This window comes from Euprymna scolopes, chromosome 41, assembly GCF_053919585.1.
Source record: "Euprymna scolopes isolate OS-2025 chromosome 41, ASM5391958v1, whole genome shotgun sequence".
Lineage (NCBI taxonomy): Eukaryota > Metazoa > Mollusca > Cephalopoda > Sepiida > Sepiolidae > Euprymna > Euprymna scolopes.
Window position 1 is genome coordinate 65,259,049 of NC_136522.1, and position 17,933 is coordinate 65,276,981.

Consider the following 17,933-nt stretch of genomic DNA (forward strand, 5'->3'; position numbering starts at 1 on the left):
TAGAATAGAAACTTTGGTTCTTATCCAGAATTACCCGTTTATTGAAAAACAATGGCAAATGCTCGACTCGGCTTCAATCTATGGTCCCCCCTCGCCAAACTTTCACAAGAAACACTCGTCTAGCTGAAAACACTATCAATAATTCCTCCCACTCTTTATCTATGCCTAAACCTAAACATAGATTCCATGAACAAAGCTTCTTTCTTAGAACTGCACGCCTGTGGAATTGTCTTCAGTTTTCCAGCTGACTACAATATGGTTGTCTTCAAGTCCAACGTAAACAAGTTCTTGATGAACCGTTCCACTTAAGTTAACAAATTTATGAATTTCCATTGCTAACAATTACTATATTGTCCAATTGACTATTGTATACTCTTAACCCTTATCCTCGAGTGGTCTCTGGGCCTTGATAAGTGGTTATGCCTATGTAAAAAAAAAAAAAATTTGAAAAGAATTTGTATGATATATGTAGTCATGATGAAACGAAAATATCATATTCCAAGAATCATATAAGTTTATCAAGTAGCTTTATTTTTATAAAGAAAATCATTTTTTAAGTTACTAATGATAAATCTCATTAATTTGAAATACTAGCAGGCCGCATGGCAATGCCCGGTTGTAAAATACGCTTAAATATGATATTTTGTATTTATTATTATATTATATTCGACCCAATAGTAATGATTTCAAAAGTTTCAAAAAAAAAAATGACTTGTGCACCACCAATGAGAATTGAAACCAAAATGTTTAGCTTGTGATTTAATTTTTGTTTTTATGTTAATACCTGAGCTATGAAGGCATGTTTATTGTAAAGCTAAAAATTTAAACATGAACCAATAGCTATTACATCATGCATGCATATTCATAATGCCATCATTCAGATAAATGCAGGTCCTGGATATGACCTTAAACTATATCCGATGGTGAGGCCCCAGCTTGTGGGCTTTGGGGAGTGTGGAGCCACCCTTTAATTACCATTACTCCCAGGTCCACTCTGACCCGGAGTGATAGTACCTGTTAGGGTCCCAACTATGGGTTAAATAGAAACCGACGTGAAAACAACAAATATATTCTATTAAAAAAATTTTTCTTAAATCTTTGGATTCGGCATTAAATAACCCGAAAAGGGTTGATATGCCGTAAAACAAAAACCAACCAAACCAATCAGATAAATGCAATTCCACGACTCATCTCTTCTCTTCTCTATATAAATAAAATGAACTCCTTTTTTCCCCTCCGACTTTGACGTTTATATGACTGCACCTGTATACATTTGGTGCAGCCGTATCATTCACAAACTGAATCACGACATCTGCCGTATGTTATAGGGTTATTACATATCAAGGATCTCGCTGATCACAGTTTCCTATATTCTGTCTGGTGAGAGTCCACTGTAAAAATCGGTTACATTTAATGGAAGTAGTAAAGTAAACTCTCTCTAACAAATTCATCCTACCACCGCCACTCACTTACACCGTACCAGAACGTTCACAGGAGACATTTAAAACCGATCACCGGTTAGAATTTATCTAAAAACTGGACTGGACCTACACTGAAACGAACCACGCTTACTTTGCCATTGGTTAGCATAAAACATAAACACAATTTATAAAGCATTTATTATAATAAAATTAGATTCAAACAGAACACAATCCGTTACCTGGAATTGAATTTACAATTACATTACTTCGATTTCGTTATAACCCGTGTGGTTAAAGTTTAATGAAAACCTGAATTGACATTTACGTGAAACGCACCAAACTTACTTACACAAACACAACTTCCGTTTCGCTCTTTCCTTACGTGCTTTTTTGCTTTCTTTCTTTCTTTCTTTCTTACCTTTCGTTGTCTTTTTGCTTTATGGGTGATGGTGGTGGGGGTACTTCCCTATCTTTATCTTTCCTTTCGGTCTTTCCCTCTTTCTTTCTTTTCTCTCCATTTTCTGCTCTTTCCATTGTTAAAACGAAACGAAACAACCGGATATTCCAGGTTTTACTTACACTCTATCACTCTACGACTATTACTTGTGTATCCAACTCTATTTGTGCCAGTAAAAAAAAGTAGCATTTATTGCTTTTGGTAATAATTATTAATTGCTTATTTGTTTTGTTTTTCACTCTTTTTTTAGACTAACCATTCTTTAATCTCACTATAAAATCGATTTTTCCAACTAGATTTTAGGTGGGGGGGGGGGGGCCATTCCAACCTCCGAAGGGGGTTTGTATTATTGTACACATAGATTCGAAAAAGTTGTCAAAAAAAAAAAAAATACATAACAAATAAATGTTCTCAAAGCCAAGATCAGTTACTTTTCTGCCAAACTGGATATCTTTTTCGTGTTTTTATTCAATGTAACATATTTATTCGGCTCGAAAACCATACAGTGTTTACCGATGTATTCGAAAATTCAGGAAGGCGTCTCACACCCTCTTTAACACCGTAAGTATAGAAAAAGGTGTTATAAATAAAAAAATATACAAAATACTATTAAAAACACGCCGAATATATGTCAACCTATGTCGCATTAACATGTATTGAGCGAGTTTTTAACAGTATTTCATTAGATTTTTTATTTATAACATCTTTTCCCAATTCAATGTAACATGTTTATTCAGCTCGAAAACCATACAGTGTTTACCGATGTATTGGAACATTCAAGATGGCGTCTGATTCTCTCTTTAACACGGTAAGTGTGGGAAAAGATGTTATAAATTGTGTATAGTTTTTTATTTATAACACCTTCTTCCATACTTACGGTGTTAATGAGGGTGTGAGACGCCATCTTGAATTTCCGAATACATCGGTAAACACTGTATGGTTTTCGAGCTGAATAAATATGTTACATTGAATAAATACACGAAAAATATATCTATCCAGTTTGGCAGAAAAGTAACTTATCTTGGCTTTTATAACATTTATTTGTTATATATTTGTTTTTTGTTTTTTTTTCACAACTTTTTCGAATCTATGTGTACAGTAATACAAACACCCATTTTGTGTTTTATATAGATAAAGTACAATTGTTGAATGTTACTGTTTTGATTATATTCGTTGGGGGGGGGGACAATTAAATAATTAAGAAAGATTAAAATGAAGCGAAATTTAAGTTTCCGTTCCATTTTTACAACAACCGTAAAACAGTGCATACTCAGCAAGTTTTATCGTATTTTATTTATTTTTTTGCATAATTAATGATGGAAGTATTTTTCTGTTTATTTTCTTAACATCTGTTAAAAAAAAATAAATAATTTGTACATTCTCTTGAAAAAAAGAATCAAACTTTTCTCTACTTTCACATGTGTTCCATTTTAACAAACTGAGCCACAGCAACGCGTGGCCAGGTACAGCTAGTATAGAATAAAATTTGATTTTCTTTAAAAAAATTAAACTACTTGATCAATTTACATGATTTTTGGAATATGATACTTTTATTTCATCACAGCTATGTATATCATGCAGATTTTTCTTTATTTTTGTTTTTTTTAATACAGGGAGAATTCTGAACCAAAACCAAAAATTAATTTTTTCTGTATAATGTATGCACCCATGATGAAACAAAAATATCATATTCCAAAAATCATATAAATTGATCAAGTATTTTTATTTTTATAAAGAAAATCATTTTTAAGCGATTAATGGGAATTTGTAGGCATTGCAGCAGAAATCTTACATAATAGTGAGTTATCTCCCTTTTTTAAAAAACTGCAGGGTGGGGGCAAGACAGTCACTTCTTCACTAGCTCATAAAATTTGATTTTCTTATTTAAAAATTAAACTACTTGATCAATTTATATGATTTTTGGAATATGATATTTTTGTTTCGTCACGGATATGTTCATAACATAAATTTTGGTACTTGTACAGTTTAATCAAGACATTAAAAAATGAAAATATTGAAAAAAATGTTATATTGTATGAATTCATTATGGAACAAAGTTTTCATACAAAAAAATCACTTAATTTGATCAAATAGTTTTTTTTACAGAGGAAAATCTAACTTTAATAAGATCGATCGGTCGCTGCCATCTTGTTTATTTCGAGGATGATGAGGGGGAAGGCGTCAGGGGAAATAACTCCAATCACCATTTAAAGTTTGTCAAAATTTGATTATTTTAAAACATGGGTAGAAAAAATACCTAGATAAATATTATAGTTTTTTTCACTTATTTTACAATGTTTTTTTGTCTTTTTTTAACCCCTTTTTCATTTAAATGCACTCTCCTCCTCGTCCCCATTGACAACACGATCGATTTCATTAAAATTTGATTTTCCTCTGTAAAAAAAACAAAAAACTTCTTGGTCAAATGAAGGGATTTTTTTTGTATGAAAACTTTATTCCATAACGACTACATACAATATAAATATTTTTAAAAAAATATTTTCATTTTGTAATGTCTCGATTAAACTGCGCAAGTACCAAAAAATTTTCTTTATTTTTGATTTTTAATATGGGAAGAATTCCGCACAAAAACCCAAGACTTTAATTAATTTTTTTTTTTTTTTTTTTTTTTTTTTCAGACATTCAGAAGAAGAAGAACTCTGTGAAAATTTAATTCAGGATTTCCAGCGACTTCTTTCTGATATTGAAAATTTAATTTCTTGCAAATCATGTGTCGAGAAACCACCTTGTGATCCGACGTCGGAGAAAGAATCATTTTCTCCTGTTGAATGTGAAAAGATTGTTTCACATTCCATTGATTGTTGGTTTGAAATCTTGGAGACCCAAATCATCAAGGTAATTATGTTGTTATGTTTGTGTCTGTGTTGCATACTTCATGTGCCCTGGCAACACCTCCTGCCAAATGCGGTGGTCCGACCGCAGTGCCACATCACCTCCCTCCAGTGGGTCCTGGATATGACCTAAAACTATATCCGATGGTGAGGCCCCACCTTGCGGGCCTTGGGGAGTGTGGAGTCACTCTTTAATTGTCATTGCTCCCAGGTCCACTCTAACCCGGAGTGGTAGTACCTGTTAGGGTCCCAACTATGGGTTAAATAGAATCTAACTTTTAAAAATATACTCCATTAAAAATCGTTCCTCCAAATAACTAGATTCGGCATTAAATAACCTGAAAAAGGTTGATATGCTGTAAAACAAAAACAACCAACCAACCAACCCTCCAGTGAGCTCTTCGCATGAGAAACTTTCATTGGGCTGGTCAACAATGTTATCTTAGCCTTCGGTCCAAGATCAAAGTGTAATATCTGTTCTTCAGATGCTACACTTTAATTTTTTGTTTTCTTTTTTTTTTATACTATTGTTCACCCCTTACAAAGCATATCACCACTTATGTCCTAAGAGGCTACTATTTGGGGGCCATGTCTAGGAAAGATTAGCAAGATATTTGTTTATGTTACATTTAAACTTCTGCATATCAGTACAGCCAGAGAAGCAGGCAGGGAATTCTAAAGTCTAGCTGGTCGGGGGAAGAAACTATTAGAATAATTTCTTGTTCTCTCTCTCAGTGGAGGAGAAATCCTTCATGACTAAGACCATTTTTATTTTTGTTCGTTTTCTCCACGTTAAAAAACAACCCTGGTGTCTAACTCTGCCCTCGTGGGGAGGCATTGTAAATAGGATCAAGGTTATCTTATCAAAGAAGCCATTGATGCGGTTTCTCCTCGGAGCTAGAAGTGATACAGTGGTCAAGGATACGAACGCGCAACAAATTAAAAGAAAGAATAAAACTCATTAATTTTTATTTATTGCAGACTATTATCCTCATCTTTTCTTACTTGTTGTTTCACGACGTTTCAGCTAACTATTCCTCTGGCCTTCGTCAGGTGGTAACCGCGACGGATAGGAACTCCGAATCTCTTGACTGCATTCACAGCAATTACTGCCTTCCATAGTTGTTGTTGTCTCACCACGTTTTGGCCAAGTAAGCCTCTAGCCGACTTTGGGTAGGATTGAAACCGCTATCTTCAGACAATTTTTAATTCTATCCAAAGCCGGCCAGAGGCTTATTTGGCCAAAACCGTGGTGAGACAACAACAACTACGGAAGGCAGTCAAGAGTTTCAGAGTTCCTATCTGGTGTTAGCTATCGACCCCATCACTGCTTGGGAGCAATTTGAGGCAAGAACCTTACATCCCGGCGAAACTGTCGACATTTATTTGGTTGAGCTGACGAAGTTGACAGTGTTGTTTGGTGGGCTGCCTGAGCGGGCCTTGGCATGCAAATTTTTGGCAGAGCTCCCAACCGGAGCAAAGCAACTCCTGCGGGCTAGCTCAAGCATAGCTTCATTGTCCTTTAATGACCTGGTAGACCGGGCCACGACCGTGATGAAGAATACTTATGAGATGAGAGAACCGGTAGTCGCTGCTGCACAACCCGCATCAAGTGATGATAGACTGTTCGAGGGGCCCGGCCTGCATGGTGAAGTCATGTGTTATAGGTACAATGGCCAGGGCCACATTGTGAGGAACTGCCGGCTGCGACTGACAGCTGTTCGCTGCTACTGATATAATGAGACAGGCCATATGGCCCGGGATTGTTCGGGAAACAGGGTCAGGGACAAGGTGCCAACATCGACCTCTTCCCAAACAGAAATTAGACGAGGCGCTTCCATCTATTCAGGTCTATATCAAGTACCTGGTTTATAAATTTCCATTAATAATTAATACAGATTTATTTTTTTGTTTTTATTTAGAAAGACTACATCGCAAGAGCATCAAAGTCCACATCAAATCTTCTTTTAAAAATTGTTGGTATTTTAGCTGCCAAGAAGGAACTCCAGACTTTGAGACATTACCAATTTTTAAATACCTTGGCCTCAAGTAACAGGTTTTTGGTGAAGATATTGCAATACTTTTGCAAGTTATCAGGTATGTACTTGTGCTGTTGGTTTATAACTCTTCCCCTTTCTATCGTCGACAAAGTAAAAAAGATGGCGATTTTCCAGAATAGCTAACAAAACAAAAAAAATATATATATATATACAATAAATAAATGTTACCAAAGGAAAGCAAAGTTATTCTTCTACCTATCTGAATAAGTTTCTTTTTTTGTAGTTAAACTTATTTTAAAGTGTTTTTTAACTTAAAAATTAGCATAGTTTAAAGTCTGTCAAGTTAGAATAAAAAACAAAATGGTGGTCAAATTAGAGCAGTAGTGGAGCCTCAATAATCGCTAAAAAATTGAAAATTAAACAAAATACTGGCAGAACATTACATTTTCACACGATTGGTGACATTTATTGTATATTTTTTCTACCAGTATTTTGTTTGATTTCGATTTTTGAACGATTATTGAGGCTCTACTACTGCTCCAATTCAATCACATTGTGTTTTTCATTCTAATTCGACACGTTTCTGAATTTTTGAGATGAGGATTGGTTATTTGTATTATTTGGAATCTTCGGACTACTGTTTTCATCTTGAGTGTGATTTTTCACAACATTTCGGTTGATGTAATCTCCGACCTTCTCAAAGTGTATCTTGCCAAACTTGGAAATGTTTCTGTCGAACTCGGGAATTTGCACGGAATTACAAACAGAACCCTTTAATTTACTCCACGGGGGTAGCATGCTCTCGTTCTGTCAGCCATGACTGGATAGAGGTTGTAAGTAATTCACAATTGTATTTTTCTGAAACTCCAGCCTATGTTGCATTGCTGTAATGCCACATCCCTGTATTCTTTTACAAATACTTCAAAGGAATGTGCTCCAGTAAACTTTTTACACTTGTGCCCCCTCAGCATAAATATCAGGTTGACAAAAAATGTCTTGCGGTTTTAACTTTTAAATTCAGATGAACATATCTTGGCCTAAATAAAAATTTATTGATTGAAATAAGCATCATCAGAATCAACACTTTTGCCAACGCAAAACAAGTGTATTTGTGCCAGTAATGTAAAAATCTTGTGTTCTGGCGGCGATGAAGTCGCTGAAGGTGCTTTTGATACCGATCTGGTTCAAGCCAAAATAAATATGATTGAATTGCAGAAAGAATTGTGAAATTTATTAACAATTCTTTGAGTAGCGTTTAATTTTGGTTATATATAAAAATGTTCCGTTCAGTTTTGACAGACTATGGATACCCACTGAAAGGTGCGTGTGAAATGTTTGTGACACGAGTTGCGCAATCTTCAACCATATCAGAACAGTTTTAATTCCAACTGCAAGTATATAAGTGTATCTAAGAATATGGAAACGATGCCAGGATAAGCAGAGAGCACATACAGCACCTAGTATTTCTCAAATGGTCACCCACCTTGTACTGGCCAGGCTCATCATTGCTTAACTTCAGTGACATCAAGTTGTAAAGAAATATTAAATATCTAAGTCAAATCAAATTTATTAGAACAAAATAGCAAAGCGCAACAAGCCATGTAAAATGACAAAAAATGCTTTTCCAATTTGATTTCAAATGTGGATTTGATATCATCCCTTCGTCTGGTAGGTTGGTCATATAAATGATCGAGTAGTTTTATTTTTAGATAAGAAAATAAAATTTCATAAGTAATTAAACAGCTACTGTCTTGTCCTCCATTTTGAAAACTTAAAGAAAGGGAGATAACACAGCAATAATTGCAACTTGCAAGATTTATGCTTATATTTTTGTCTACAAATTCCCATTAATTGCTTTAAAATGATTTTCTTATATTAAAATAAAGATACTCAATCAATTTACGTGAGTTTTGGAATATAATAGTTTCGTTTTGTCACCTGTACATACATCATACAGATTATTCTTTCTTTTTATTTTTGAATATAGGGGGAATTCTGGACAAGAATCAATAGTTTTTATTTTTCATTTCTTTATTATAGATTGTGGTGTTGAAGAGTGTCACTTGGAATTTGATTGTATTGTGAAATTGCTTCACAGTTCTGTGCGTTTCGTAGAAAATTTTGAACAAACGCCATCTGTAAGTCATTCTCTTTTTTTTTTTAATTTTTGATACTTATGTAAAACTAGCGGGGGTAACCAGCGTTGCCCGGATGTGTCAAGTAAAAAAAAAATCAAAACAACAGAATGGAGAGAGAGGTGTTAAAATAATTAAAAAAAAGAAAGTGGTAGTAGGCAGGCAGGCAAGCAGGCTCGAACTCGTCACGCAAAGGAAGAAAAAAAAAAACAACTTGACGTCTTAGCCAATGTCTCCATCACGCAACCGGTAATTGTGAACATCGAAATTCAGCATAGTCAATGGAAAAGGGAACAATGACTTGCAAAAATGGCGATACAAAAACCGACCTTTCCTTGTAAAGAACTGGCCAGTTGAGGGTGAAGGAATTAATGTATTTGGCCAATTTTTTTATATTTGTTGTCTAAAAGATCAATCTTGAAAATGATACAAGTTTGCTCAGGTTCTGACGCGTCTGTCGGAAGTTTTTGACAGATATACAAACTCACACTCACACACACACACACACACACACACATTTTGCCATTTGTATATTAGGAGAAGAATTTTTCAAGCAGTTTACATAAAATGCTGAAAGGTGTCGAAATGCTGAGCCAATGAATTTGCAGTCATTTTAGAAAACATTTCTTTGCTATCATTGGTTTCATATAAAAAAAATAAATAAATAAATATTTATCTTGATTTGAACATAAAAAAACTCATTAAAACAAATATAAATTTTTAAAAAATTTTTGTTTGCTATCAGTTTTTTGTTTTTCAAAAAATAAATATTTATTCATGAAACTTACCTTACAATGAGTATTTTTTTATTTGAATTTTAATTTTCTTCATCTGTCCATTTTTTCACACTTTTCTCAATAATCACATGTTGGATTTTATTTTTTTATTTTGCACAAACATTAGTGATGATAAAAGTAAATTTTTGTCAGAACAAATTTTTCGGGATAATTCTGGTTGATCCCCTGGGGGGCATTATAGGGGTAAAATTACCCCCAAATAGTAAATAATTATTATTGTTTTCATCCAATTATTTCTTCATATTTGTGCTTTATTGCTCATAAACTACTTAACAATAAAAGGTGTGAATGATACTAAGAATATAATTAAGAATTATTAATGAGGTTATTATTTAAGGTTGACATGCCTTAAAACAAAACAAGCAAACCAAACACTATGAAGAAATAATGCGAAGACAGTGACAGACAAGTCCTGGATATGACCTTAAACTATATCCAATGGTGAGACCCCAGCTTGCGAGCTTAGGGGAGTGTGAAGCCACCCCTTTAATTGCCATTGCTCTCAGGTTCACTCTGACCCTGAGTCGTAGTACCTGTTAGGGTCCCAAGTATGGGTTAAATAGAAACTGAATTGAAAAAAAAAAAAAACAAATATATTCTATTTAAAACTTTTTCTTCAAAATAACTGGATTCAGCATTAGATAACCTGAAAAGGGCTGATATGCCGGAAAACCAACCAGTAATTTTAAAGTAATTCTTTTTCAGTTGTCTTTTTATAATAAATAATAATTAATTGTTGATCTGTACAGAATCGTTTTCATCCAGTTTATTTCTTCATGTTGATGTCTCATCACTCATAAATGACTACTTTATTTCATTAAGGTTGTTTTAATCTGTATTTTTTTTTTACCACTTATCAAGGCCCAGAGGCCACTCGAAGATAAGGGTTAATAGGTATACATTAGTCATTGTGATTTTAGCATAGTAAACAGTGGGAATTTTGTAACTTGGATTACTTAGTGGGACGATTCAATTAGAACTTGTTCACATTGGACTTTTTCTTTTTTTTTTTTTTCTTCATAGGCATCAACACATTATCAAGGCCAAGAGGCCACTCAAGGATAAGGGTTAAAGAGTGTACAGTAGAAATTGGACAATATAATAATCATTAGTAATGAAACTTTGTTAAATTTGATAATTATATGGAACGGCTCATCAAGAACTTATTTACGATATTTATGAAATTATTGGAAGTAAATAGTTTCCAAAATTTTCAATCTTTTAAGTAAATGTGGATTTGTTAATTTCAATGACTCTCTATTTCAACAGTTTAAATTCAATTCAATTTATTTAGCAAAAACCAAAACAATCGTGCTTCCATTACCATGTAGGGAAAGGGTGATAGAAATTTACGCAGAAGAGAATGCAGTAGTATTTAAAGGGAAATTGATCTACACAGAATCGTTTTCATCCAATTTATTTCTTCACATTTGTTTATTATCACTCACAAAAGACTACTTTATTTAAGTAAGGTTGTTTTGATCTCTATTTACAAAATTATTGGAGGTAAATAGCTTTCAAACATTCAATATTTTAATTAAATGCACATTTGCTAATTTCAATGACTCACTATTCAACAGTTTACATTCAATTCAATTTATTTGGCAAAAATCAAAACAATTGTGCTTCATTTACCATTTCAGTAACATTGTTTTCATCTCTATTTATAAAATTATAGGTCATCAGCCATGCTTTCTCCTGTATTTTGTGCCATCTACCTTTGCTGTTATCTCGTGTACCAGAAGAAAATCCAACATTGGCATCAAGCCGTGATGACAAAGATGATCCGGACTATGACATGAATCCTCGGATGAATCATTCAGGCAGCAACAATGACAAGATGATGCCCGGTGAAATCCCTGTTATTATAGCTGAAGCTGTAAACTGTTCTCTCTGTCATCCTCAATGGGAGATTCGAGATACCGCGGTTGAGTTCCTGATGAAGGTATTTGCATCTTGTGCTGGTAAGTCAAGTTCGTTCTTACAATCTTCTAACTTTTGTTTGAAAGAGTTTTAAAAATGTCAAAATGTTAGGTGGATACATGAAACACCTAATAATACTTTAAAATAATTTATATATTTAAAGGGAGGAAACTCTTTTGCACCCTTAAGTTATCTCCCTTGCTAAAAAAATAAATTTCGAAGCATGAGTTATCTGCCCCTAGATTGACCAGGAGACAATAGGAAAATAAGCTGGTTCTTTGTTATTGTACCTATTTACAATGCCTCCCCACCGGACAGAGTTAGACACCAGGGTCGTTTTTTAATGTGGAGAAAAGGTACAAAGATAAAAAATTGTCTCAGTCGTGAAGGACTGCTCCTCCACCGAAAGAGAACAAGAAATAGAAGTGCAGCATCTGAAGAACACTTTGATCTTGGCCAAATCTTTGTAGCGAAAATCGAAATATCGAATTTCAAGTGAAACCAATGGTATCTACTGGATTGTCATGTCTAATGAAAATATTAAAAAAAAAAAAAAAAAATTATGAAAAACGATACGGTAGAAAGTTTATTATTAAGTAATGAATATATCCAAAAAATTAATAAGTCATGTTGATCTATATAGAATTGTTTTCATCCAATTTATGTTTTCATATTTGTGTCTTTATCGCTCACAAAATGCAACTTTATTTTAACTCACATCCTTATGATTTTCCATAATTTATTTTTGTATTAAGTCACACGTGACTAACCTCAGCTCCGTAATTTTTTTCTGAACTCTTTACTCAATTACTTTATTCCTCACAGACACAGGCGTATATATATTTATAAATCATAAATTAATACCTCCGTTCAGTCTCGAAAGACAAAGGATACCCCCTGTACGGACGTGCAATTCTGTGGCAAGGGTTGCGCAATCCTAACCACACCTCTCTTGAATCAGCACTGCTTGAGTCCAGTGGCAAGGAGAAGTCCAGGATGACTGGAACCAATGCTAAGATAAGCGGAGAGCACATGCAGCACCTGAAAGTCTTAAATGGTCACCCATCTGGCATTGGCCAGGCTCATCGTTGCTTAACTTCGGTGATCTCCTCGGGTAGAGCACTGTCGTAAAATGATTTCATCCATTGTTTAATTAGCATTAATAAGAAGCTCTCTGTTTGTAAATAAACAAGCAAGTCGCGCACTGTAAAGCAGTGGGTGAGTGTTTATATAATGGGTATTTGATGAGATCGTTTACAGGCACCGATCCTATGGGCCAGAGGTTAAAGCTGCTAGCTATCAACTAGATGGTTGTAGGTCCAATCCCTGGCTAGGGATGGGTACTAGTCTAGCTGCATTGCTGAGCTGTGATACGGCGGAACAGTACTGTATGTGGATGACTATATATGTAAGTTCCCAAAAGGGGAACAGAATTTGAACAAAACAAAAATTGCTTCAATCCAGAAGGATTTCTCATTCACTGACTGAGAACAGAATGGACTAAGAGTAGCATCAGAACAGATACTACAGTTTGTTCTTAGCCAAAAGGCCAACAAGTTATTAGAGATGTTGTCCTCTCTCTTTAACTTTTACTCCAATCATGTTTTAATTCAAATCTGGATCCTCTTTCGTTACCTAACCCCCAATACCCCTCCTGTCCTAATCAATACTTGACTACTAACCTCAAACAACAAAACACAAAGTTTTAAAGTTTAAAATTAACATCAGTTCTAAAAAAATAGATTCCTTTCACACAGTGGAAATGCTTACACAGAGATGATCAAAAGTCAATTTGTGTGAGTTGTATGTCAGAATTGTTTATGTGATTCAAAAGGTCAAAGCTATATTGCATAAATAACATTTTGATACTTGACTCTAGAAAACCTTAATATAAACGTTATTAATGAATGTCAGAATGAGCTTAGCATTGGACGCATGAGAAAGCAGATCACATGCTCCTAAGAGATTGAACCAGTCAAAATTAATTGACAATAAACAGAAAGCTGGCCTCAACAGATTAGATGTGTCACACATCAAATCCAGCCGACTTTAGTCCATGTTAAACAATAGAGTTGTGTTATTTCTTCCTCTCGTTTTGATATATTTTGTTTTACACTTGTGAACCCGCATGCACCTCTCCCAACACTCACCAATGTGAAAACTTTGTTTTATCGTTATTTCCATGGCAGGTGCTCGTCTGAGCTCCAATCCCTCGTCCCCCCCTCGCCAATCTTTCCTGAGAAACATCCGTCTGGCTGAAACTACCGTCAATAATTTTCCCCACTCTTTATCTGTGCCTAAATCCAAACGTAGATTCCATGAGCAAAGCTTCTTTCTTAGAACTGCACGCCAGTGGAACTCTCTGCCGCTTGCCTGTTTCCCACCTGACTACAACTTTGACGTCTTGAAGTCCAACATAAACAAACTCCTGACAAACCGCCCCCTTAAGTAAGACACTCTATCAAAACCCCCAATACTAATGATTACTACAATACTATCTCATTGATTACTGTACACGCAATAACCCTTATCCCTGAGTGGCCTTCGGGCCTTGATAAGTGGTGACCCCCATGTAATAAAAAAAAAAATTTTTTTTTAAAAACCCACGATGATCACGGCCAAGAAAAGAGAATTATAAGAAAACATAAAATCCACGAAACGCACAACGATGGGGGTTGCAATGTGTTGGCAGCATGGAGTGTATGATGGCGTTTATATCGCAACAGCAAACCTACATATTATTCTACCATATTCTTACATAAATTTTGGCCAGTTGACTTATTGTCACTTTACCATTTTATTTAAAATTAAGCGGTCTGTCATTTCTAGTGTTCAACATATGCTTCTATACCCCCCCAAGCTTCCTTTCTACTGATCTTCAGCCTCCTAACATTAATCTTGTTTTGTTTTTTTTATCTTTTCACCAAGCAGTGTCATCATGCCTCTCGTCGTGGGTAAAAAAATATAAATTGCATAATTCTGTTTATTCAAGTTTCTCGGACGGAGAAAGTTATGTCCGAGCAACAACCATATCAGCAATGACCGTCTGCCTTCAGACAGATGACCTTTGGTCAGATTTTCTCAGTGTTTCTAAAAAAAGCCTGGTAAGTGAAATAATTTTTTTTTTTTTTTTATACTCAAATTTAAACTGACAAAACTGTATTCGAGGGAAACCTTAAGGCCCTATAATTGAGATTATTCTTCATTAATTAATATTGGAAGAGTCCGTCAGGTATGTGTATGAAGTGTGATAATGGATGGAAATGAAACCATACCATTGAGAGTTGAGGACATGCGTTGCATGGAGAGGAATAATATAAGAACAATACAATGTGTAATGTGAGTTTTATGTAACGTTGTTCTCTCTAAATAACTGCTATGTGGGTCGGCTCTCAATACACAGCTCCAGACAAGGCTGACTCTCAGTACACGGCACCAGAAACAGCTGGCTCTGAATATACTGTACCAGATACAACTGCTAGGCCAGAAGGCTTTCTTTCAGAGGATTAAGAATAAACTTGCATGCTTGTCTAGCGTAACTTCCCAATTGGTACACGTCTTTTCCTTCCTATCTTAATGCCTATATATACATTCTATTCTGTAACATTATGACTTAAAATACTGACTTAGCATGTGAGCCAGACTGTAACATGTAAAGACAGCCGTACATCTGGTAATGTATAACCTGAGTTTAAAAACCAGCTTATATTTGATAATGTGTAACCTAAGAATGAAAAACAAAATGGTGGCCTCATTTGAGCCATAATGAAGCCTTGATAATCGTTCAAAAATCAAAAATTAAACAAATACTGATGAAGCATTACATTTTTGCACGATTGGTGACTAGATATATTTCTATCAGTATTTTTTTTATTTTCAATTTTTGAGCGATTTTCGAGGCTCAAATGTAATCACCGTTTTTTTTTAATTTTAATTTGACAGTACCTTTTATTTAAAAAAAAAAATACTTTAAAATAAGTTAAAACATAAGAAAAGTAACTTAAGTCTTCATTTGATAACATTTGTTATGCATTTTATTTTTTCACCGGTTTTTTTTTTTTTTTTTGTTAGCTATTTAGGAAAATAACCTAATAAATTTTACCAACAATCGTGTAGCATTGTTAAAGAAGCACCATTTTTTTTTTGTTCAGGATGATATTCTCCAAGACTTCATTGAAGTTCTCCGAACGGACACCGAAGCCTTTCCACGTCGAGCTGCGATGAATTTTCTACTGGAGACCCACAAAAGAAAACTCCTGACATCTTCTCAAAAGACGGTTATCTACGAAGCTGTTGTCAAGATTCTTAACTGTGACCTGGATTGGGAAGTAAAGATCTTAGCTGTGTGCGTTTGGGAAGACGTTATCAAAACGGAGAGTTTTGCTCAAACAGCAGTTCATGCTTATGCCCTTCACTTACCCGCCTTCTCCAAAAACAGATGTCAGGCTTGTAAGACATGCACCCTGGTCCAAAAAATTCAGACTCTCTCAAAGATCGGATGTACCAATTCCTTACTTGTGGCAGTCAAAGACTGTGACGATAGCGTTTGTCAAAGAGTGGGACAAGTGTTGTCAAAATTACTGTTCTCTGATCAAGAGGACGAAGATTTAACCATAAAACAGACTTGTGTTAAAAGTGTGGCCGCCGCCAAAAAGGGAGAGGAACTTTTTAACTGTTGTACAGAAAGCTGTTGTAAGGGTCTCGTACGAGACCGTTTGAGAAATGAGGGGTCTATTTTTCTGCAAAGACTTTCAGAGATTGGTTTCCGGAAAGATTGGTCCGAGTCAGAAGCCAACTGTGATCTTTATTCAAAAGATCCACTGTCGTTAATTGAGGATATTTTAGCGGATTGTGAAGAAATGAGTGAAGATGAAAATAAAATCATTGATTGTTATTAAAAAAAAAAAAAAAAAAAAAAAAAAAAAGTGGTTTAACAAAATTGTTTTCTTTTTTAACAACTTTGGGAACTTGTACAGTTTAATCAAGACATTAAAAAATGAAAATATTGAAAAAAGTAAATTGTACATATCCATTATGGAATGAACTTCTCCGAAAAAAAATTTCAATTTTTTTTTTTTTTTACTGTGAAAAACAATTTGTTATGATACCGAGCAAAAGGTTTGATTCTTAGGAAGAAAAGCTAGAATTAAAAGATGGGGAGGGAGTGTCGGCGCTTTACATGGAGTTATCTCCCTGTGGCGTGTTCTAAAAATTTTTTAAAATTTAAAGATCTCTACCTTCAACGTGCTGTCATAAAAATGTTTTTCCGCTACTCAATTAAATTAAGTGAAATTTTTCTTCGGAGATCTTCAGTTCAAAACGGATACATACAATATAACCTTTCTTCTATATTTTCATTTTTTAATGTCTTAAACTGTACAAGTGCTCAATTTTGAAAGTAAATTCTTTGAAAATGTAATCAAAAACTAATAAGCATACATTGATTTCTCTAGCTTTTCAGTCTCTTCCTTTTGTATAATGGACTGACAACCTAGATGTACTAAATTCAAATCCAGTTTATTCCACAGAAACACATTCACTTAAGGATGTTGGCAACCTTCACATGCTTCCTCCTGTAAGTATCTGATGTCTAGGGCTATGACAACAGCATATTCTTTTTATTGTTTTGACTCTTGAGTATATATCCGTTAATATCTTCTGTTTTTATATCGACTGATGTGGTTCTCGGTTGATTGACTATGTCTTACTGTGCCGGATATATACTTGAGTCAAAAGAATGAAAATAATATTCTGTTACAGCTCTACTGATGTCGTTCTAAAAAGAATTCTAACTAGAAAGATATCAGAGAAATAAGTGCCAACAATAAAGTTCATATTATTTGGATTCTTTGGACTACTGAGAATTGAACCTTCTGAAGAATATCATTCTTGCAATTGATTTTTCCAAATACTCTAACCATGGACTTGTGGTGCAGTGTGGGCGACCAAAAATACAATTTCAAATTACTTAAATTACTGATCCCCATCTGCCATCAATTGAAATGAATGGCTCTCGTCTTAGGGAGGCCTCATGTTTTGACAAGCTTCTGGGTTTGACCTTTACTCCTGATCTTAAATGGAACACTTACATTAAATCTGTTGCCAAGGCCGCTGGAAAAATGGTGGGATCCTTCTATTGATCCAGTAGATATCTCACTGCTGATGCAATTCTCTATATAAGAGCCAGGTACATCCAAGGATGGAGTACTGTTGCCACATCTGGGCAGAAGCTGCTAGAAAGGACTTATCCTGCCTTGATAGAGTTCAAAATAGACTTCGTAGCCTTGTGGGAGATGTCCTTTTCTCTTCCCTGCAACCTCTTTCTCAGAGAAGAGATGTTGCGAGTTT

The 17,933-nt window shown here is 34.7% G+C and overlaps 1 protein-coding gene across 4 annotated transcripts in view; it reads left to right on the forward strand.

The window, feature by feature from the left end:
• The window catches only part of LOC145266560 (uncharacterized), a 38,326-nt gene extending 21,816 nt beyond the window's left edge, over positions 1–16,510 (forward strand). For 2 of the 4 annotated variants that reach the window (XM_080122374.1, XM_080122376.1), the window contains 6 exons: positions 4,518–4,734; positions 6,653–6,827; positions 8,771–8,868; positions 11,341–11,626; positions 14,514–14,689; positions 15,737–16,510. In XM_080122374.1, the coding sequence (XP_079978500.1) occupies positions 4,518–4,734; positions 6,653–6,827; positions 8,771–8,868; positions 11,341–11,626; positions 14,514–14,689; positions 15,737–16,483 (1,699 nt within the window). In that variant the 3' untranslated portion in view covers positions 16,484–16,510. The remainder of the gene's footprint in view (positions 1–4,517; positions 4,735–6,652; positions 6,828–8,770; positions 8,869–11,340; positions 11,627–14,513; positions 14,690–15,736) is intronic. The other 2 variants (XM_080122375.1, XM_080122377.1) reach the window with 1 other exon arrangement.
• The last annotated feature ends 1,423 nt before the right edge of the window (positions 16,511–17,933 follow it).